The sequence below is a fragment of the Chlorocebus sabaeus genome, chromosome 19, assembly GCF_047675955.1.
Source record: "Chlorocebus sabaeus isolate Y175 chromosome 19, mChlSab1.0.hap1, whole genome shotgun sequence".
In the NCBI taxonomy this organism is placed as follows: Eukaryota; Metazoa; Chordata; class Mammalia; order Primates; family Cercopithecidae; genus Chlorocebus; species Chlorocebus sabaeus.
The window spans coordinates 12,265,133-12,287,367 of NC_132922.1; the positions used below are offsets into that span (position 1 = coordinate 12,265,133).

The 22,235-nt window shown below is 45.6% G+C and overlaps 1 protein-coding gene across 2 annotated transcripts in view; it reads left to right on the top strand.

The window, feature by feature from the left end:
* The window catches only part of FAM227A (family with sequence similarity 227 member A), an 81,188-nt gene that overhangs the window by 43,057 nt on the left and 15,896 nt on the right, over window positions 1–22,235 (top strand). For both annotated transcript variants that reach the window (XM_038007435.2, XM_073006717.1), the window contains 4 exons: window positions 4,367–4,454; window positions 6,513–6,607; window positions 15,674–15,831; window positions 18,740–18,892. In XM_038007435.2, coding sequence (XP_037863363.1) covers window positions 4,367–4,454; window positions 6,513–6,607; window positions 15,674–15,831; window positions 18,740–18,892 — 494 coding nt within the window. The remainder of the gene's footprint in view (window positions 1–4,366; window positions 4,455–6,512; window positions 6,608–15,673; window positions 15,832–18,739; window positions 18,893–22,235) is intronic.

Sequence of the window (22,235 nt, forward strand, 5' to 3'; positions counted from 1 at the left end):
AGGAGACCTACATTTCCATCTAGGCGATGCCTCCTATCAGTTACATGCCTTGAGGCAAATCTAGGCCTCCATGTTTTTATCTACAAAATGGGCATCACAACTGGTATTCATTCTTATAGATTCAATCTAGGGGTAGCCGAGGTCTCAGAGATTGACGTTTAGTTATGTCTTGTCAGAATACCTACTAATTTAACCAGAATTTTCCCAAGTTCCACAGCATAGATATAGTCAGTGTCCTTAACAATAATGACTCAGATTTCTCCAGCTCGTGTCCATACCTGCTAATTCCAGGTCTGTGCAGCTCTCTCCCCACCCAGACATTTCTAGGCATCCCTAGATTGTATCTCATAGTAGCTCAAATATAGGCTCCCCCTCCAACACTGTACAGTAACAACTGAGCCCTCAGCGTGCTGAATCTGAGCAGCTGGGTGGCCAGGTGGGCCAGAACAGTTCCATCTCCTCTATGCTGTGGTGGGACAGGGGGTCTCAGAACAGTCTTGGTTCACCCCCAACCCTTATGATAGTCACCTTGCCTCATACACCCATGGGGTGGTGGCTGTTCACAACATGAGAGAATGGATAGGAAAGTACTTTTCTTTTTTGAGAGAGTCTCACCCTGTCATCCAGGCTGGAGTGCAGTAGCGTGATCTCGGCTCACTGCAACCTCTGCCTCCTGGGTTCCAGTGACTCTCCTACTTCAGCCTCCCGAGTATCTGGGGTTACAGGTGCCCGCCACCACCCCCAGCTAATTTTTGTATTTTTAGTAGAGACGGGTTTTCACCATGTTGGTCAGGATGGTCTCAAACTCCTGACCTCGTGATTGGCCCTCCTCAGCCTCTCAAAGTGCTGGGATTACAGGCATGAGCCACCGCGCCCGGCCCAGGAAAGTACTTTCTAAGTGGAAGGGCATGGTCTCTATGGGGAGTCCACCATGTTCAGGGTGTTTTATTTTGTTTTGTTTTTGAGATGGAGTTTCACTCTTATTGCCCAGGCTAGAGTGCAATAGCGCGATCTCAGCTCACCGCAACCTCGGCCTTCCATGTTCAGGTTTTCTTTGCATGTATCTTCTCTAGTCCTTTTATCAGCCCTGCAAGGTGGGTCATTATTACTTCTTATCTTTATTTGACAAAGGAAGTAATAGACTGAGGGGGTGAATGGCTTGCCCCAGGCCACACAGCTGACCTCAGCTGATGTCAGGACACTGTCAGTCTGAGCTCTTTCTGCATCAGCAAACTGCCTCTCCAGCAAGTAGGAGGGTCTAGTCACTGAAACCCAGGCAAATCCCCCGCACTGTTCTCTGCTCCACTGCAGACCTCTCTGAGGCCTGTTTAGAATGAGCCTTGATGAGCTTGCAGTGAGCTGAGATCCGGCCACTGCACTCCAGCCTGCGCGACAGAGCGAGACTCCGTCTCAAAAAAAAAAAAAAAGAATGAGCCTTGCCAGGAGTGGTGGCTCAGGCCTGTAATCCTAACATTTTGGGGGACGAAGGTGGGAGGATGACTTGAGTCCAGGAGTTTGAGACCAGCCTGGGCAACATAGTGAGACCCCCTGTCTCTACCAAAAATATATATATTTTTAATTAGCCAGGTGTTGTGGTACATGCCTGTGGACCCAGCTCCTCAGGAGGCTGAGGCAGAAGATTCACTTGAGCCCGGGAGTTTGAGGCTGCAGTGAGCTGTGATCGTACCACTGCACTACAACCTGGGTGACAGAGTAAGACACTGTCTCTTTAAAAAAACAAAACAAAAAAGACGGCCAGGCGCTGTGGTTCATGCCTGTAATCCCAGCACTTTGGGAGGCCAAGGCGGGCAGAGCACCTGAGGTCAGGAGTTCGACACCAGCCTCGCCAATATGGCGAAACCCCCTCTCTACTAAAATACAAAAAACTAGCCAGGCGTGGTGGCTGGTGCCTGTGGTCCCAGCTACTCGAGAGGCTGAGACAGGATAATCTCTTGAAACCGGGAAGTGGAGCTTGCAGTGAGCCGAGATCGTGCCATTGCACTCTAGCCTGGGCCACAAGAGTGAAACTCCACCTCAAGAAAAAAAAAAAAAAAAAAAGAAAGAAAAGAAAAGAAAAAGAATGAGCACTGATGCTTCATTGAGCCCTGGGAGTGTTTTCCCTGCAACCACTTCAACACTATAAAAATCAGTAGCTTTTGGACAACCAGCTGCATGATGTCTGGGAAGTGCTTTCGGCTTTCTCCTGCCCATTCAAATATCACATTTCTATAAAAGCGAACGGTTGTTGTTGAGGCTGGTGGACTGCTTGTCTGCCACTTGGTGGGCCATCTGTCTAACATTGCCAACCTCCTACTCATCCTTAAAGACAGAATGCGAGTGTCTTCTCTCCTTGGAAGCCCTCCAGCTCTCGCCCAGACAGAATCCAGCGTTCTGCGCTCTAGCTGTCCGTGATATTCTCCTCATACTGCTTGTGGCCAACTATGAGTTGTTTCCCAATATCTGTTGTCCCCTTCACCTGTGAAAAGAAAACCTCTGATTTTTTGCTGGGCGTGTACCTGGCCAAAATAAAGATTGTATTTCCTAGCCTTGCCTACCTCTATGTGCGGCCACATGACTAAGATCCAGTTAATGAGATGTAAGTAGATGTGTCGTGTGGCAGTTTCTGGAAACCTTCCTTAAAAAACAGCTTTATCTCTTTGTCCTTTCCTCCCTCCTGCTGCCTGTAATGTGAATGTGATGGCAGGAGCTCCAGATGCCTCCTTGGACCCTAAGAACAAGGATCTTGGCTGGGTGCGGTGGCTCATACCTGTAATCCCAGCACTTTGAGAGGCCAAGTCGGGCAGATCACCTGAGGTCAAGAGTTCGAGATCAGCCTGGCCAACATGGTGAATGTGTTCTCTCCTAAAAATACAAAATTAGCCAGGTGTGGTGGCGCACACCTATAATCCCAGCTACTCGGGAGGCTGAGGCAGGAGTATCACTTGAACCCGGGAGGCAGAGGTTGCAGTGAGCCAAGATCATGCCATTGTACTCCACCCTGGGCAGCAAGAGCAAAATGCCATCTCAAAAAAAAAAAAAAAGAAAAGAAACAAGGGTCTTATTTTATCTTACAAAAGCTGGAACTGTGTACTGGAAGAGGTCAGAATCTGTCCTGGCGCAGTGGCTCATGCCTATAATCCCAGCACTTTGGGAGTCCAAGGCGGGCAGATCACTTGAGGTCAGGAGCTCAAGACCAACCTGGCCAACATGGTGAAACCCCATCTCCAATAAAAAAAGAACAAAAATTAGCTAAGCGTGGTGGCAGACACCTGTAATCCCAGCTACTTGGGAGGCTGAGGTAAGAGAATTGCTTGAACCCGGGAGGCAAAAGTTGCAGTGAGCTAAGATTGTGCCATTGCACTCCAGCCTAGGCAACAGAGCAAGATTCCATCTCAAAAAAAAAAAAAAAGAAGTCAGAATCCCTGAGGACTTAGCACCACCAGTGCTTAGAAACACCATATAAGCCCAGGCTTGCCCGCCTTCAGACTTTTATGTGGGAGAGAAATGTATTTATATTTACTTATTTAAAGACAGAGTTTTGCTCTGTTGCCCAGGCTAGAGTACAGTGGCACAGTCATGGCTCACTGCAGCCCCAACCTTCCAGGCTCAAGCAATCCTCCCACCTCAGCCTCCCAAGTAGCTGGGACTACAGGTACACACCAGCGTGCTTGGCTAATTTTTTTTTTTTTGTAGAGACAAGGTCTCACTATGTTGCCCAGGCTGGTGGAAGAGAAATTTCTACCTATTTTGAGCCACTGTTATTTTGAGTCTCTGTCACATTCAAATAGAATCCCAACTTCTATTGCCTCTCTATAACAAATATGGGATGCTTTCCACATTTCAGTGTAACTGTCCATTTCCTGTTATTTCCCCTGGAAACTCCTCAAGCCAGGGGCTAGATTTCAGTGTTTGCCCAGTGCAGACACATTAGTATTTGCCCAGTGAAACATTTGCTGGAAAAGGTGATTGCATCAAGGATGATGGCAGTGTTTTTGGAGCACTCACCGTGAGCACTCCTGTAATTTGCATGCATTCACTGACTTAATCCTACAAGGAAACCAAGGTGGTAAAGAGGTCTGATGACTTGCCCCAGATCACTGGCTGTTGAGTGAGAGAATTGGGACTGGAGCTCTGGTTGACCTGAGTCCCCAGCCCATGTGTTCTCCACATCAGCCACTGCTGTCTGCCATGCTCCTGGGAGGACCGGAAAGGTCTGGTTCTGCATGTTCCTTTGCTGAGAACAATAAGAAATAGCAAAGAAATTGCATGTATTACTTTTTCGTATTTCTCTCACTACCAATTTTATTTTGTTCTCTCTCTCTCTGTTTCTCTCTTTCTCCCTCTCTTTCTCTTCTGTCTCCTGAAGTTTTTTAGTGCAAATTCACCCAATGAAAAAGCCTCTTTGGCCAAGCAGAACTCAGAAAAAAGCTTACGAATACAGAATACTGCAAAAGGTATATTGACTACCAAAAAGGGAAATGTAGGCTTTTGGCTTAGCTATTATCTCCAAAACGCTGGTTTCTTGGGTTCGTTTGAACAGAATTTGCTACCCTACTTTATACTTGGGGACCCAGCCTAGGGCTTGACACCAAGTAATATTTTATGAAAGGATGTAATTGTCTTTCAGTTCAGTGAGCACTGATTATTTATTTATTTATTTATTTATTTATTTATTTATTTATTTTTGAGACAAAGTCTCACTCTGTCGCCCAGGCTGGAGTGCAGTGTCACGATCTCAGCTCACTGCAGCCTCCGCCTCCCAGGTTCAAGTGATTCTCCTGCCTCAGCCTCCCAAGTAGCTGGGACTACAGGCATGTGCCACCACGCCTGGCTGATTTTTGTATTTTTAGTAGAGACGGGTGTTTCACCATGTTGGCCAGGCTGGTCTCAAACTCCTGACCTTGTAATCCTCCCGCCTCGGCCTCTCAAAGAGCTGAGATGACAGGCGTGAGCCACCTCGCCTGGCCTAAGCACTGATTTAAGTTCCACTTTTGTGGTAATGAGGTCAGCACAATGCTAATATCTGTGGGGAAGAGAGGTTGTTGACACTGGAAGAAAATAAATTTAAGACATGATGACTGCTCCTCTCCCCCATCAGAAACCAGTAATTACTAAGGTTAGAACTAATTTGCACCAAGGTCTTAATTTATATTGGTGACTGAGTGATAGTACAGAGAGGTCAGTGCCATTGAAAGAAAAGTTTCATGTTACTCGCAATTCCCCTGGAAATTCCCCCTGGAGATTGCGAGTAACGTTAAACTCAGCACACCGTGCAGGGACACAGCAGGAAGCACCAGTGCTGACCGGGAGGCAGAAAGGAGTGTGGGGAATGGACAGGCCACACTCTTTTTTGAAGTTTCAGCAGGAAAGACAAAGCAAGGTACGGTAACCAGTTTAGGATTAGCTGGGTGCAGCCATTTACACCTGTAATCCCAACACTTTGGGAGGCTGAGGCAGGAGGATTGCTTGAGCCCAGAAGTTCAAGACCAGCCTGAGTAACATAGCGAGACCCTGTCTTTGCAAAAAAATTTTTAAATTAGCTGGACATGGGGGTGCACACCTGTAGTCCGAGCTACTCAGGAGGCTGAGGTGAGAGGATCACTTGAGTCTGGGAGATTGAGGCTACAGTGAGTCACGATTGAGCCACTGCACTCTAGCCTGGGTGACAGTGAGACCCTGTCTCAAAAAAAAAAGTTCAGAGTTGGCTGGGTTGAATAATTCCAACGGGCTCTGGGGCAGAGGGGCTGTCCCTAGTTGGCTTGGTGTGTGAGTTAGATAAAAGAGTGGGTTCAAAGTGTGGCCTCTGGATTGTAGGAGACGTATATTAGCAACTCTGTTAGTCTAGCCCTGTAATTAATGAATGGCAAATAGACAAATACAGAATATAAGAAAACACAGAACAGGAGCTCTTAAGTATCATCCTAGGTTATTTCACATCATTATTGTTATTTAAACTTTATTATTTTTCTTGAGGGAGAAATGGATGCTCAGAGAAGTTAGTATGTGAATTATGTTCCAATAAAACTGTTAAAGAAAAAGCTTGGGGACCACTGATCAAGAGGTTTAGCCAGGGCTCTAAATAGAGGTAAATATTTGTAGGAAGCTTTGCAAGTCCCCCAGAGCTTACGTATATATTCAATTCACGAAGACTCATGTGTCAAAGAGGAGTTGCCAAGGGAAATTAGAAAATATTTGAACTGAACGAAATGAGACCTTCTTTTCTAATATGAGCATTTATTTAAGGCTACAGGCTTCCCTCTAAACGCTGCTTTGGCCGGGCACAGTGGCTCACGCCTGTAGTCTCAGCACTGTGGGAGGCCGAGGTGGGCAGATCACTTGAGTCCAGAGGTTTGAGACCAGCTTGGTCAACATGGCGAAATCCCGTTTCTACTAAAACTACAAAATTTAACTGGGTGTGGTGGCACACACCTGTAATTCCAGCTACTCAGGAGGCTGAGACATGAGAATCGCTTGAACCTAATGGTCATTTCTTGCTAATGTCACATTGACAGAGCATCATTCTCAGGCCCTGGTCTTAAAGAAACCTACACAAGAAGTCAAGAGGATATCAGAAGGGAGAGAATGTGAGAATATGTTTCCTAAAAAGGTGAGCACATGATTGGAAATTTAATAGTAAAGGTGATTCCAAAGGGGGTGAGAGATGTAAGAAAATGAGAAATAACATTTAATGAATATTTACTAAATGCCAGGTACTATGCCAAGCCTTATGCAAACAGTGCATTTTCTTTTACTGTCACAGCCCTCTGAGATAGTTACTATTGTTATTCTCAGTTTATTAATGAGCAAAGTGATGCTGGGAGCAGGTACCCAATTTGTCACATATCACAAAGCAAATAAGTGATATTAAAAGTAAAAAAAAATAATAAAACAAGGCCAGATGCAGTGGTTCATGCCTGTCATCCCAGCACTTTGGGAGGCCGACACAGGTGGGTCATTTGAGGTCAAGAGTTTGAGACCAGCCTGGCCAACATGGTGAAACGCTGTCTCTACTAAAAAATACAAAAATTAGCTGGGCATGGTGGCATGCCTATAATCCCAGCTAATCGGGAGGCTGAGGCAGGAGAATCGCTTGAACCTAGGAGGCGGATGTTGCAGTGAACCAAGATCGTGCCACTGCACTCCAGCCTGGGCAACAGGGTAGGACTCTGTCTCTAAATAAATAAATAAATAAATAAATAAATAAATAAATAGCAAATAAGTGATAAAATCAAGATTTGCATGCAGATCTGCCTGTCTCTGAGCCTGAGCTCTCAACCACTGAGCCTTCCCTGCAGTGCAGTGCCTAGCGCAGGAAAGTCACTAGCATCATTCTCTCCTCTTCCCTTTCCCCACAAACCTCAGTGGATGGTAGTTTATGTCAATGGAACTTCAGTCTTATGTAGTGGGACCAGAACAGGGTGAGAGGTTTGGGAGCTTCCCCAGGCAACAGCTAGCAAGGGAGTCAGCCATAGAATTTGGGCCAAGTACCATGAGCAATATAGATTTCTTGTTTTTTGTTTTTGTTTTTTTGAGACAGTCTCAGTCTGTCACCCAGGCTGGAGTGCAGTGGTGCCATCTCAGCTTACTGCAATCTCCGCCTCCTGGGTTCAAGTGATTCCCGTGTCTCAGCCTCCCTAGTAGCTAGGACTACAGGCGTGCACCACCACACCTGGCTAATTTTTGTATTTTTGATAGAGACAGGGTTTCACCATGTTGGTCAGGCTGGTCTCGAACTCGCGACCTCAGGTGATCCGCCCCTTTCGGCCTCCCAGAGTGCTGGGATTACAGGCATGAACCACCACCCCCAGGCAAATCTTTTGACTTTAATTGCGGTGTTTTATGTTAGAAGTTTTTAATTATTATAGTCATATTTAGTAGTCTCTTATGGCTTCTAGATTTCTTGCTAAGCATTTTACCATTCTAAGATTATATAAAACATCTTCCCCAATTTTTTCCCAGTATTTTATATTATCACCTATTCTCAATAAAATATTTACTCACGTAACCCCCCAGTATCACCAGGGGTCACTCTATTCCTTGGAATTTAGCTAAAGATTGGCTTAAGCATTTGTTATCTAATTTGTTTGAAGTCTATTACCCTCTCAAATATGTTTGTGAACTCTGGGGGCCTGATGTTTTCCTGGCACTAAGCTCCTTATCTGTCCTGCATACGCTATGCACATACTAACTGCATCAGCCCTAATGTGGAACTCACCTCTTCTGATTTTTACAAAAACCACTCACACAAGGCCTCTGTGTGCATGTATTTGTGTATATGGAAGAATGGAAGACTTTACTGAAGTTTAAAGAGATAAGGAGAGGGGTGCCCATATCACAGGAATGCAAATAATTTTTTTTTTTTTTTTTGACACAATCTTGTTGCGTTGCCCATGCTGGAGTGCAGTGGTGCAATCTTGGCTCACTGCAACTTCCACCTCCTGGGTTCAAGCTATTCTGCTGCCTCAGTCTCCCAAGTAGTTGGGATTACAGGCGTGTGCCACCATGCCCAGCTAATTTTTGTATTTTTAGTAGAGATGGGGTTTAGCCATGTTGGTCAGGCTGGTCTCGAACTCCTAACCTCAAATGATTAGCCCACCTTGGCCTCCCAAAGGGATTACAGGCATGAGCCACCACTCCCAGCCCACAGTAATACAAATAATTTTAAAATTAATATTAGTTGGCGGGGTGTGGTGGCTCACACTTGTAATCCAAACACTCTGGGAGGTCGAGGTGGGCAGATCACCTGAGGTCAGGTTTTTGAGACCTAGTCTCATTCTGTTGCCAGGGCTGGAATTCAATGGCTCAATCTTGGCTCACTGCAACCTCCGCCTCCCACGTTTAAGTGATTCTGCCTCATGCTCCCGAGTAGCTGGGCTTACAGGTGCACACCACCACACCCAGCTAATTTTTTTGTATTTTTAGTAGAGATGGGGTTCACCATGCTGGCTAGACTGGTCTCAAACTCCTGACCTCAAGTGATCCACCTGCCTCAGCCTCTCAAAGTGCTGGGACTACAGATATGAGCCACCGTGCCTGGCCTAGACTCCTTTTTAAAGGATTTATTTTTTTTTTTTAGACAGAATCTCACTCTGTGCAATCTGGAGTGCACTGGTGTGATCTCAGTTACACTGCAACCTCCACCTCCCAGGTTCAAGCAATTCTCCTGCCTCAACCTCCTGAGTAGCTGGGATCAGGCTCGCACCACCATGCCCGGCTAATTTTTGTATTTTTAGTAGAGATGGGGGTTTCACCATGTTGGTCAGGCTGGTCTGGAACTCCTGACCTCGTGATCTGCCCACCTCAGCCTCTCAAAGTGCTGGAATTACAGGTGTGAGTCGTCATGCCTGGCCAAGGGTTTTTAAAAATATGTATATTGCATTTTTAGATGTTTTGTCATGAGTTTAGGGTACCCTTTAAAATTTTTAAATACACCTATGACCTGGTAATTCTTCTAATAATCTGTCATGTAGAAATGTTCATTACAAGGCTATCCTTTACAGCATTAATCTGTACCAGCAGACATCATAGAAAGCTTCAATTTCAATAGAGAAATAGGTAAATTGTGAAGTGTCCATAATAAGGGCATTCTGCTGCTATGAAAAACGATGAGGAAGATTTACACCTGATATGAAAGACTGTCAGCCAATGACATCTAAAGTTAATCAAGAAAATGGCCAGGCACAGTGGCTCACTCCTGTAATCCCAGCACTTTGGGAGGCCATGGAGGGTAGATCATTTGAGGTCAGGAGTTTGAGACCAGCCTGGCCAACATGGTGAAACCCTGTCTCTACTAAAAAAATAGAAAAATTAGCTAGCCATGGTGGCAGGCATCAATAATCCCAGCTACTTGGGAGGCTGAGGCACGAGAATCACTTGAACCCAGGAGGCGAAGGTTGTAGTGAGCTGAGATTGTGCCACTTCACTCCAGCCTGGGGGATAGAGCGAGACTCAGTCTCAAATAATAATAATAATGCAATAAAATTAATCAAGGAAATATTACAGGCAATGTAGTTAGTGGGTGAAAATTAAAGTTGTAAAACATTGTATATAGGATGATTCCATCTTTATTTTTGAAGTATGTTTTTGGTATAAAGTCAGTATGTGCCTGTGAGAAGGTTTGGAAAGATACACAGAAAAATATTAACAGTGTTTATTGCTAAGAAATATGAGTGGAGATGAGGAAAGCTTTTTCTTTTACATCTCTAGTTCATGTGGATTTTTCACAAGGAGCCTTAATTTATTTTGTTAAAAAAATATTTTTATGGCAGAAAAATACTATCTAAATGTCAAAATGAAAGCCTGGAGCAAGAGAGAAGATGGTCCCACTTTTTATGGCCCCATCTGACATGTGTCCAGAGAGCACAGTCAGACTCAAATCATGTTCAGGAGCCCTTGAGGCACTGGAGATGTTTAGGTTGGAGAAGGCAAGACTTGGAGAAGACCTGAGGGCTCTGCTGAGATATTTTAAGGACTGTCATGTAACCTGTGACCCTGGAGAAAGATGGGTTGGAATTACAGACAGTGTGATTTTTATCTAAGGTAAGAAAGAACTTCCTAAGAGTCCAAGTTGTCATTTCAAACCCACTTTGCATCTGGCTGTGCTGCAGGCTGCTGGGTTTTGTTCCAGCTCTAGCTCTCAAACCAAGCCATTCCTCATCCTAGATCTCTGATGCTAACCCCTTAATGCTAGCTCCTGCTTTGCTATTTATTTATTTAAGACAGCGTCTTGCTCTGTCGCCCAGGCTAGAGTGCAGTGGCATGATCTCGGCTCACTGCAACCTCCGTCTCCTGGGTTCAAGCAATTCTCCCACCTCAGCCTCCCAAGTGCTGGGATTACAGGTGTGCGCCACCACGCCCGGCTAATTTTTGTATTTTTAGTAGAGACTGGGTTTTGCCATGTTGGCCAGGTTGGTCTTGAAATCCCGACCTCAAGTGATCCACCCACCTCAGCTTCCCAAAGTGCTGTGATTACAGGCGTGAGCCACAGTGCCCGGCCTCCTGCTTTGCTTTCTATCTGCTCCTTAGATCGGATGTTGCAGATTGTCTCTTCCCTTGCCCATTGCTCCTTCTTTACCTAGTGATGTGGGTATGAGCCAGCCTTTCCCATTTCTATGCCCAGGTCCCTATACCCAAACGCCCTACCCTGCCTTCTGCCTGGGAGGAATCGGATACTTACGAACAGTGGTACTGGATGTTTGCAAAGGTAGCATGTTCCGTGTCTCCAAAGTTGGGGAAGCAAAAATGTACACTTACCTGTTGAGAATATTACTGAAAGGATGTGTATCAGTTGCATTTCTTTGCTTATAAGTAACAAAGCTGTCTCTGGCCAACTTAAGCCAAAACTGAAAGAACATTGAGTAACTGAAGAGTCTGGAGAATCAGTCCAGGAACCAGAAACATCAAGGTAGTTGCAGCCCTCGAACCATCTTTTCAAGGTGACATCTCTGGAATGGGTGAACCTCCACATGTTTTCAGTCCATATTTCACTCTACTCAGAACTCAGAATCCAAGGAGCGGAAGTTTTGAATGGCCAGGCTATTCCAGGGGCTGTAACTGAGTGGCAGGGGTCTGGGGTGGGGGAAGTGAAAGGAAGATTCTGACTCCAGAGCCTGTGAAGACCTCTGAAGACCCCTCCTGTGGCTCTCATCAGGGGAGCAAGACACCTGATTTAAAACCCCCTCAGCTGGCCGCGGTGGCTCACGCCTGTAATACCAGCACTTTGGGAGGCCAAGGCGGGTGGATCATGAGGTCAGGAGATCGAAACCATCCTGGCCAACATGGTGAAACCCCATCTCTACTAAAATTACAAAAATTAGCCGGGTGTGGTGGCATTTGCCTGTAGTCCCAGCTACTCAGGAGGCTGAGGCAGGAGAATCGCTTGAACCCAGGAGGCGGAGGTTGCAGTAAGCCAAGATCATGCCACTGTACTCCAGCCTGGCTACAGAGTGAGACTTCGTCTCAAAAACAAAAAACAAAAACAAACAAACAAAAAGACTTCAAGCCCAAATGCAGTAGAGGGCAGATCACCCCGCAAAAACACACAAAGAGTCAGGGGCTGTTAGGAAAGGGGAAGGACACTGGGTTGCCAAAAGAATGACCCTTAGAGAAACGTTGCGCTGCATTAGTGGATCCTAGATGCTGGACTTTCGTAGACTTTGAAAAAAAAAGGTTTTCACTAAGTAAATTCATTAAAACAAAATGCTGTCTGTCATCAGTAGCATTTTATAAAGAAAGTCATTAATATCACAAAGCAAAAAATTTAAAGTGAATCAGTTTACTTCTTGTTAGACTCATATTGAATTTTCCTTGTTGCCCTCATTTCCCTGGTGACCACCAGACACAGCATGGCCCCCATTAGGAGACAGGGTGTCAGAGTCACTGGACCAAATGATCTATAAATTCCCTACTAACTCCAGGTCTCTGTGATTCCAGTGGTATCTTGCTATTAGAATAGTGGTTCTCAAATGGGGCAATTTTGTCCCCTGGGAGACATTTGGCCAGCTCTAGAGACATTTCTAGTTGTCACAACTGGGGGCAGAGGGACATCGGGGGAGGCCAGGGATGCTCCTCAGCATCCTACAATGCACAGGACAGCCTCCCACAACAAAGAAATATCCAGCCCCAAATGTCAATAGTGCTGAGGTTGAGAAACTTTGCTGGAGACAGAAGAAATCCCATTAGACGATTAATTAAATGCAACCCTATCCCATTAGGACAGGATTAGAAAATAGGGTGGTTGGGTACTGCTGCAGCCTTTATTCATGAGGCAGAATTTTTGTTCCATTAAGGTATAACTGCTTCTTCAAAATAAAATGTATTTTTTTTAAACACAAAAGTACAACCCAAATGTCCGTCAGTGACAGACTGGATTAAGAAAATGTGGCACATAAACACCATGGAATACTATGTAGCCATAAAAAAAGGATGAGTTCGTGTCCTTTGTAGGGACATGGATGCAGCTGGAAACCATCATTCTCAGCAAACTATAGCAAGAACAGAAAACCAGACACTGCATGTTCTCACTCATAGGTGGGAACTGAACAATAAGATCACTTGGACTCGGGAAGGGGAACATCACACACCGGAGCCTATCACGGGGAGGAGGGAGGGGGGAGGGATTACATTGGGAGTTACACCTGATGTAAATGACGAGTTGATGGGTGCTGACGAGTTGATGGGTGCAGCACACCAACATGGCACAAATATGCATATGTAACAAACCTGCACGTTATGCACATGTACCCTAGAACTTAAAGTATAAAAAAAAAACACACACACACACACAAAAGTAGTACTGTCATTTTTGGAAAAAGGCAGAAGAAAACAAACCATTCTTGGCCCCAGCCTGTTCTCTTTCTGATCTGTTTGCTCCTGGCTGTCTATTGGCATCTCAAATAGCATCCAAAACGGGACTCAACTTTCCCACCGCCCCAACCTGTTCCTCCCCAGATCGTCCCACCTGAGCAGCTGACACCCAAGCCCTCTGAGCCGCCCTAGACTCTTCTCTTTCTCACACCCATGTGGAGTTGAGTCTGTCAGCAACTCCTGCCAGTTCTCCTTTAAAATGTGTTGTAAATTTGCTCACTTTTCACCCCTTGTGTGCAACCACCAAGTCCTGAGCCCCATCAGAAATTCCCCAACTGCTGCAGCGGTCTCCTGACTGCTCTTCTGTACCTGTTCTCACCCATCATAGGCGTTTCTCCTCACATCAGTCAAAGAGACCTTAACAGATTACTCAGATTATGTTGTACCCCAGCTCAGAATCTGCCAGTGGCATCCATGACCCTTAGAAAAAAGATCCCAGCTCCTCACCATGACCACAGCGCCTGCTCCCTCTGCACCCGCTCCCACCCTTGTGAGCCACCCTATTTCTGCTCCTCAGCCATACCAAGCACATATCGTGGCTGGATCTGTTGCACCTGCTGTCCTCTTAGCCAGGAACATCTCCTGATAGACCTTCTCATGGCTCCCTCCCCCACAGCATTCAGGATCCCTGGGGTCTCACCTCCTCACAGCCTTCCCTGATCACCCCATGGAACCCCAGTCCTCTCCTCCCTACCACTCTCCATACCCTGGCCTGCTTGATCTTATTAGTATTCATCATATCGTGTTATGTTTTTATTTATTCATTTATTTTTATTGTTTTCTTCCACCTGTAATGCAAACTCCATAAGGGCTGGAATTTGTCTTGTTCTCTGCTGAATCTCCAGCACCTAAAATAGTATTTATACACGGTAATCACTCAATACATATTTGCTGAATGAATTATTAACATTTTGGTAAGAGCCTTCCAGTCTCTCATCTATCTGTTTTATACTAAATAATTTTTTTTTTTTTTTTTTTTGAGACAGAGTCTCACTCTGTCACCAGGCTGGAGTGCAGTGGCGCAATCTTGGCTCACTGCAACCTCCGCCTCCCAGGTTCAAGTGATTCTCCTGCCTCAGCCTCCTGCATAGCTAGGACTACAGGCGCACGCCACCACACCCAGCTAATTTTTGTATTTTTAGTAGAGACATGGTTTCACCATGTTTGCTAGGATGGTCTCGATCGCTCTACCTTGCAATCTGCCTCAGCCTCCCAAAGTGCTGGGATTACAGGTGTGAGTTACCGCACCCGGCTTTTACTAAATTATTTTCTATAAAATATATAACACTATCGGCTGGGCACAGTGGCTCATGCCTATAATCCAAGCACTTTGGGAGGCCGAGGCAGGCAGATTACCTGAGGTCAGGAGTTTGAGACCAGCCTAGCCAACGTGGTGAAACCCTGTCTCTACTAAAAATACAAAAATTAGCCAGGTGTGGTGGCAGGCCCCTGTAATCCCAGCTACTTGGGAGGCTGCCGCAGGAGAATTGCTTGAATCTGGGAGATGGAGGTTGCAGTGAGCTGAGATTGTGCCACTGCACTCCAGCCTGGGCAACACATTGAGACTCAAGTCTCAAAAGTAAAATTAAAAAATATACATATACACACACATACACACACATATAAAAACACTATCAAACTTTGCATCTCAGTATTTAAAAATTTACTTTTTTTTTTTTTTTCTTTTGAGACAGAGTCTTGCTCTGTCACCCAGGCTGGAGTGCAGTGGTGTGATCTTGGCTCACTGCAAGCTCTGCCTCCCGGGTTCATGCCATTCTCCTGCCTCAGCCTCCCGAGTAGCTGGGACTACAAGTGCCCGCCACCACACCCGGATAATTTTTTTGTATTTTTAGTAGAGATGGGGTTTCACCGTGTTAGCCAGGATAGTCTCGATCTCCTGACCTCGTGATCCGCCCGCCTCAGCCTCCCAAAGTGCTGGGATTATAGGCTTGAGCCACCGCGCCTGGCCTAAAAATTTACTCTTATACCTGAAACCTGTTTTAGGTTATCAACTCTTCATAAACATTTTAATAGTGGCATACCATTCCTTTGGGTTAAGAGATCAATATCTTCTCTTTGAACATTTAAGTTATTCTCATCTTTTGCTACATACAGTAAGTATCTCTGCAGTGGACATATTTGCCCCTTGACTTTTTTTTTTCTTTATTTTGAGTAATTTTCTTAGGATGCATCCTAAAACTGGAATGACTGGATCAAAGCACATGAGTGCTTTGATGCCTTTCCAGTTCTTAATACATACTGTAAAAATAACATTATCCTTCATTTTTCCTTTTTCTTCCATCCTCAGTCATGTGCTGCCTGCAAAAGCCCTGAGCTGACTTCAAACCTCTTCAACATTTATGGGAAGAGCCCTCTGATTGTGTACTTTCTCCAGAACTACGTCAGTCTGCAGCAGCACGGCAAGAATGTGTTGATAGTCAGAAGGGAAAAGACCATGAGCACCCCATATCCTTGTCACTGTGGTCAGGGTGCACACTGCTCCAGGCCCCCATGTCCTCTTCCCAGAAGCAAAGGTCAGGGAATGGCACCCAGGCCTTAGCACAGCGCCTGGCACACCATGTGTACTCGCCAGAGGTGGCCAGTGGTACGAGCCTCAGGGTCAGAATCGTGCTCATCTTAGTTCCAAATCTAGAGCCAGCCTTGTGAACTGGCCGTGAGACCCTGGGGTGTGTCAAATTTCCTTGTGTGCAGAATCTCTTTCCACCTACCAGAATGAATGTGCTAACTCGGTATTCTAACATACGTTGAAATCAAGTAATACTTCCCCGACACTCATTGGCCCCAGAGTATGTACTGACCAGGAATTTTGTTGTCCACATGTATGTTTCATCTAACACCTTCCTCAGACACACTCCTGCCTTAGACCCATCAGCAAATCCCTGACCCTGTTGCCATTTATCCTAAAGATCGAATAGAAAGCTCAGATCTCAAGAAAACAGGTGTGGTTGGCCAGGTGTGGTGGCTCATGCCTGTAATCCCAGCACAGTGAGAGCCAAGATGAGCGGATCATCTGAGGTAAGGAGTTCGAGACCAGCCTGGTTAACACGATGAAACCCTGTCTCTAGTAAAAATAAAAAAATTAGCTGGGCCTGGTGGTGCATGCCTATAATCCCAGCTACTTGAGAGGCTGAGGCAGGAGAATCGCTTGAACCCAGGAGGCAGAGGTTGCAGTGACCCGAGATTGCGCCATTGCACTCCAGCCTGGGCAGCAAGAGCGAAACTCCATCTCAAAAAAAAAGAAAAGAAAAAAGAAAGTAAGTGTGGCATATGTTGGCATCCTGAGTCTTAGCAGCTTACCATAGGAGTCAGAGAACACGGGTTCTATTTGGAATCAAACTGGTCTATTGGTTCAAATAGACCTGGACTCAGGAACCAACTCTCCTGCAAACTGAGTGATTTGAGATAAGTTCCAGCTTCTCTCTGTGCATCATTTTTTTCACCTGTAAAATAGGGATAAGAGTACCTGCCTCATAGGGCTATTATGCAGATTACAGACACAACAGAGATAAAGGCTAGTGCCTGGCAGATAACAGGGGCTGGGATGATCCACGTCTACACTGAGCTCCCCAACAGGAGGAGTTTCGTAATGAACTAGGGAGAACTTTGCATCGTCTGCTGCATAGAACTCCATGTCCACAAACTTACTTACATGTTCTATAGGGAGAGAGTAGTAACAAAAACTCACATTTCATAGTGTTTTATTTCTTGCAACATGTTTTCCCAAACATCACTTCATTGTTCTCTAAAGACAGTTTAGTGTAATGGAAGGAATCTGGGTTGGGATACACAGCCTTAGATTTGAGTCCCAGTTTAGCAACCACTGGCTTTAAGGTCTTATGTGCACAGCTCGACCTCCAAGCTCAATATCTTTATCTATTCATTCCTAAAATTTGGATAGTTATACCAAACTTGTAGTGTTGTGATGAGGATTAAATGGCATACAGCTGGTACTACATGAGTAACTACCACGATTATGATTCACATCATCTAAAGTGGGCATTATTATCTCTGTTTTACAGATATGGAAATGGAGGCACAGAGGATGACTGCTATCTTGTCTGAGGTCCCACAGCTTGTGGCAAGTGTAGCTGAGATTCTCATCAATCAAGAAGGGGTGGAAGGAGGTCAGAGCAGAGGGAGAATTTTCTTTTTTTTTTTTTTTTTTTTGAGACAGAGTCTCGCTCTGTTGCCCAGGCTGGAGTGCAGTGGCGCAATTTCGGCTCACCGCAACGTCTGCCTCCTGGGTTCAAGCGATTCTCCTGCCTCAGCCTCCCAAGTAGCTGGGATTACAGGCATGTGCCACTATGCCCAGCTAATTTTTTTTTTTTTTTTTTTTTTGAGATGGAGTCTCACTCTGTCACCCAGGCTGGAGTACAGTGGCGTGATCTCGGCTCACTGCAAGCTACGCCTCCTGGGTTCACACCATTCTCCTGCATCAGCCTCCCGAGTAGCTGGGACTACAGGTGCCCCCCACCACGCCCGCCTAATTTTTTCTTTTTTTTTTTTTTTTTTTTTTTTTTGAGACAGAGTCTCGCTCTGTTGCCCAGGCTGGAGTGCAGTGGCAGGATCTCAGCTCACTGCAAGCTCCACCTCCCGGGTTCATGCCATTCTCCTGCCTCAGCCTCCCGAGTAGCTGGGACTACAGGCGCCCGCCACCACGCCCGGCTAGTTTTTTGTATTTTTTAGTAGAGACAGGGTTTCACCGTGTTAGCCAGGATGGTCTCGATCTCTTGACCTCGTGATCCGCCCGTCTCGGCCTCCCAAAGTGCTGGGATTACAGGCTTGAGCCACCGCGCCCGGCCAATTTTTTCTATTTTTTAGTAGAGACAGGGTTTCACTGTGTTAGCCAGGATGGTCTTGATCTCCTGACCTCGTGATCCGCCCGCCTCGGCCTCCCAAAGTGCTGGGATTACAGGTGTGAGCCACTGCGCCTGGCCGAGAATGTTTTTATATACAAATGAGATGGAGAATGAGGCCTTGGGCTGAGAGAAAAGGAAAGCTGGAAGCCCTTCCTATTCACTGCTGTGATAATAGAGTAAGAATTTCAGATGACAGTCTAAAAAAGTATTTCTTAGCCCTGCCTTCCATCCACAGGGGCAAAGGAGGGCTTTATTCCTAGGTAGAGAATGCCTGGCTACAGATAGGATAGCCTCTTCCCTCCAAAGCAGGACATGGTCAAAGAACAGGAGAGTCATTTCCTGCTCAGATTTCAAGTATCTTATCCAGAAATGCAGGGCGTTTTCCCTGCTCTGTCCTCCATGCCCCTCCTCCCCATGCACTGCGCTCATGCCACTAATAATGCAGCGTCAACGAAGTTCGACAGTACGGGGATTTCCTTAACAGCGGAAGCCACTGACTGCACCCCAACATATACTGATGTCATCAGCGAGACCCTGTGCAGCATGAAGAAGCGGAAAGACAACCTCAATCAGTTGTACCAGCGTCACTGGAGTGAATGGAATTATTTTGACAAGCATCTAAAGGAACTGCAAGACAACTTCTCCAGGTATGGAAGGGGCTTTGGGGAATGCCATTGCTCCAGCACTCATCTTTTGCAGCACATTGTCATCATTATCATCATTTTTAAATGGGTTGGTGGGGGCAGGGGGGTTTCCTGTAACTATCATAAGCATAATCAGCTTTCTTGTGGTCAGAATATAAACTCCTAATAACAGAGACCAGAGCTTTTTTTGTTATTTTTTTTTTTTTCTAACTACAAAAACATTATGTGTTCAATGAAAGCAAACAAAGGATCCGGAAAACCACATAAAAGTACCAAGAGATACACATTGCCAACATTTTCCCGTAAATCCTTCCAGTCTTTTTTTTCTGGGCCCATATATCTGTATCACTAAATAAAGTAGTAGAGTCATATTGTCAGTCTGTTTTTTAGAACTATTTTCTCCCACTTTGCAGCATATTATGGACATTTTCCTCTGTCTTCTGCCTTTTTCAAAATTTTTATTTTACTTAGAAAAACCTTTCAGAAAGTTGATAGTACACTGAACAAGCATGTGCCATCAGGCATTTACCAAGTATTCACATTTTGCCCCATTTGCTTTCTCTCTCTAATATCTAATCCAAATTCAAATTTCCCCAATTGTCCCCAAACTGTATTTTTATTTTTAGAGACAGGGTCTTACTCAGTCACCCAGGCTGGAGTGCAGCAGCTCAATTACAGCCCACTGCAGCTTCGAACTCCTGGGTTCAAGTGATCCTCCTGCCTTATTCTGGAGTGCTGGGATTACAGACATGAGCCACTGTGCCTAACTCAATGTGTCTTTTTCGGCTTTACCTGCTGCTCCAGGATCCAATCAAGAATCATGAATTATATATTTTTTTTTTTTTTTTTTTTTTTTTTTTTTTTGAGAGGGAGTCTGAGTCTGGCTCTGTGGCCCAGGCTGGAGTGCAGTGGCCGGATCTCAGCTCACTGCAAGCTCCGCCTCCTGGGTTTACGCCATTCTCCTGCCTCAGCCTCCCGAGTAGCTGGGACTACAGGCGCCTGCCACCTCGCCCGGCTAGTTTTTTTGTATTTTTTAGTAGAGACGGGGTTTCACCATGTTAGCCAGGCTGGTCTCGATCTCCTGACCTCGTGATCCGCCCGTCTCGACCTCCCAAAGTGCTGGGATTACAGGCTTGAGCCACCGCGCCCGGCCATTTTTTGTTTTTTTGAGACAGAATCTCAGTCTGTCGCCCAGGCTGGAGTGCAGTGGTGTGATCTTGGCTTACTGCAGCCTCTGCCTCCTGGGCTCAAGCAATCCTCCCACCTCAGCCTCCCGAGTAGCTGGGACGATAGGTGTGTACCACCATGCCCGGCTAATTTTTGTATTTTTAGTAGACAAGGGGATTCGCCATGTTGCCAGGCTGGTCTCAAACTCCTGACCTCAGGTGATCTGCCCCCGCCTCAGCCTCCCAAACTGTTGAGATTATAGACGTGAGCCACCGTGCCTAGCCAGAAATTATATTTAGTTTTATCTCTTTGGGATCTTTGAATCTATAACAGTATCCTGCCTCTGCCTTTTATTAATTGTTTTTTACGACATGGGCTTTTTTGAAAAGCTCAAGCCACACTCTGGGTTTTTCTGATATTTCCTCAAAGTATCACTGAATTTGTTCCAATATGGCCTATTCCTATACACTGGACATTAGGTCTATGCTAGAGTTTTGATTAGATTCAAGTTAAATCCTTTTGCCCAGAATCTTTCACAGATGATGCATGTATGTGTGTACATATATATATATATATATATATATTTTTTTTTTTTTTTTTTTCTTTTTTTTTGAGACGGAGTCTTGCTCTGTCTCCCAGGCTGGAGTGCAATGGCACAATCTCGGCTCACTGCAAGCTCCACCCCCACAGGTTCACGCCATTCTCCTGCCTCAGCCTCCCGAGTAGCTGGGACTACAGGCGCCTGCCACTACGTCTGGCTAATTTTTTATATTTTTAGTAGAGATGGGGTTTCACCGTGTTAGCCAGGATGGTCTCGATCTCCTGACCTCATGATCTGCCCGCCTTGGCCTCCCAAAGTGCTGGGATTATAGGTGTGAGCCACCATGACTGGCCTTTTAATTTTGTATTTTTAGTAGAGACGGGGTTTCACCATGTTGGCCAGGATGGTCTCGACCTCTTGACCTCAAAGTGCTGGGATTATAGGCATGAGCCACTGCACCCAGCCACAATTGGGTTATTTATAAAATATTATGGGACAGAGACCACACACATTCACAAAACCCCGTTAGACATCACCACCACCACCACCACCACAGGAATGCAGTTCAGGATTAATGTTCATCAAAAGATGATTGGTTAAATAAACTATCATACCTCCATACTCTGCAGCCAAGAAAAATGTTCCCTCTATTTTTGTTTTACAAGGAAAGATGATCACAACGCATTATTGGACCAAAATTTAGGTTATAAGACAGTGTGTTTAAAGTGGTACAATTATTTACTCATTCCCATTTTACAGATGTGGAAGCTGAGGTTGAGGACAGAACCTTGGAGGGCAACCACATATGTCAGGGAGGACAGAATATTCTGTAAGGGGAGGAGTGACCAGAAGGGAAGGAGGAGAGTCCATACATGTAGACACACTGACCATAAAGCCAAGGGGACAAAGGACAGTAGGGAAGCAGCAAGCAGCAGTGTGGTGGCCAGACTCCAAAATGTGGGGCAGAGACAGGTAGGCGACTTGGTAGAGGGCAGTCTCAACAAGGCTAAAGTCAGAAGGCAGAGCCTGGGACATGAAGGGGAAGATGTAAGTCCCCATGGGTGGGTGGGATTCCTAGGAAGCAGAAGGAATAAAATTCTGCACCAAAAAGGCAAGATCAGATGTTAAGTAACAGGGGCTATTTAAACATAAGGTAGAAGGCTGGGCACAGTGGCTTACACCTGTAATCCCAGCACTTTGGGAGGCCGAGGCAGGTGGATCATTTGAGGTCAGGAGTTTGAGACCAGCCGGGTCAACATGGTGAAACCCCGTCTCTACTAAAAATACAAAAAATAGCTGAGCAGTAGCGGCACACACCTGTAATCCCAGCTACTTGGGATGCTGAGTCAGGAGAATCGCTTGAGCCTGGGAGGCAGAAGTTGCGGTGAGCCGAGAGCACGCCAGTGCACTCCAGTCTGGGCGACGAATGAGACCCGTCTCTAAATAAATAAATAAACAAACAACCATAAGGTAGAAGACCCAAGCCTGTGTGAAGGGGGAGAGATTGAACATGTAGGTGAGGGAGGAGAGCATCAGGATGGAGAAGGGAGAAGACACACGGACTGCTCTTTGGGGCTCTTTGCTTCTGCCTCTGTAACTGTTGTTCACTATGCTTTATTTTATTTTATTTTATTTTTT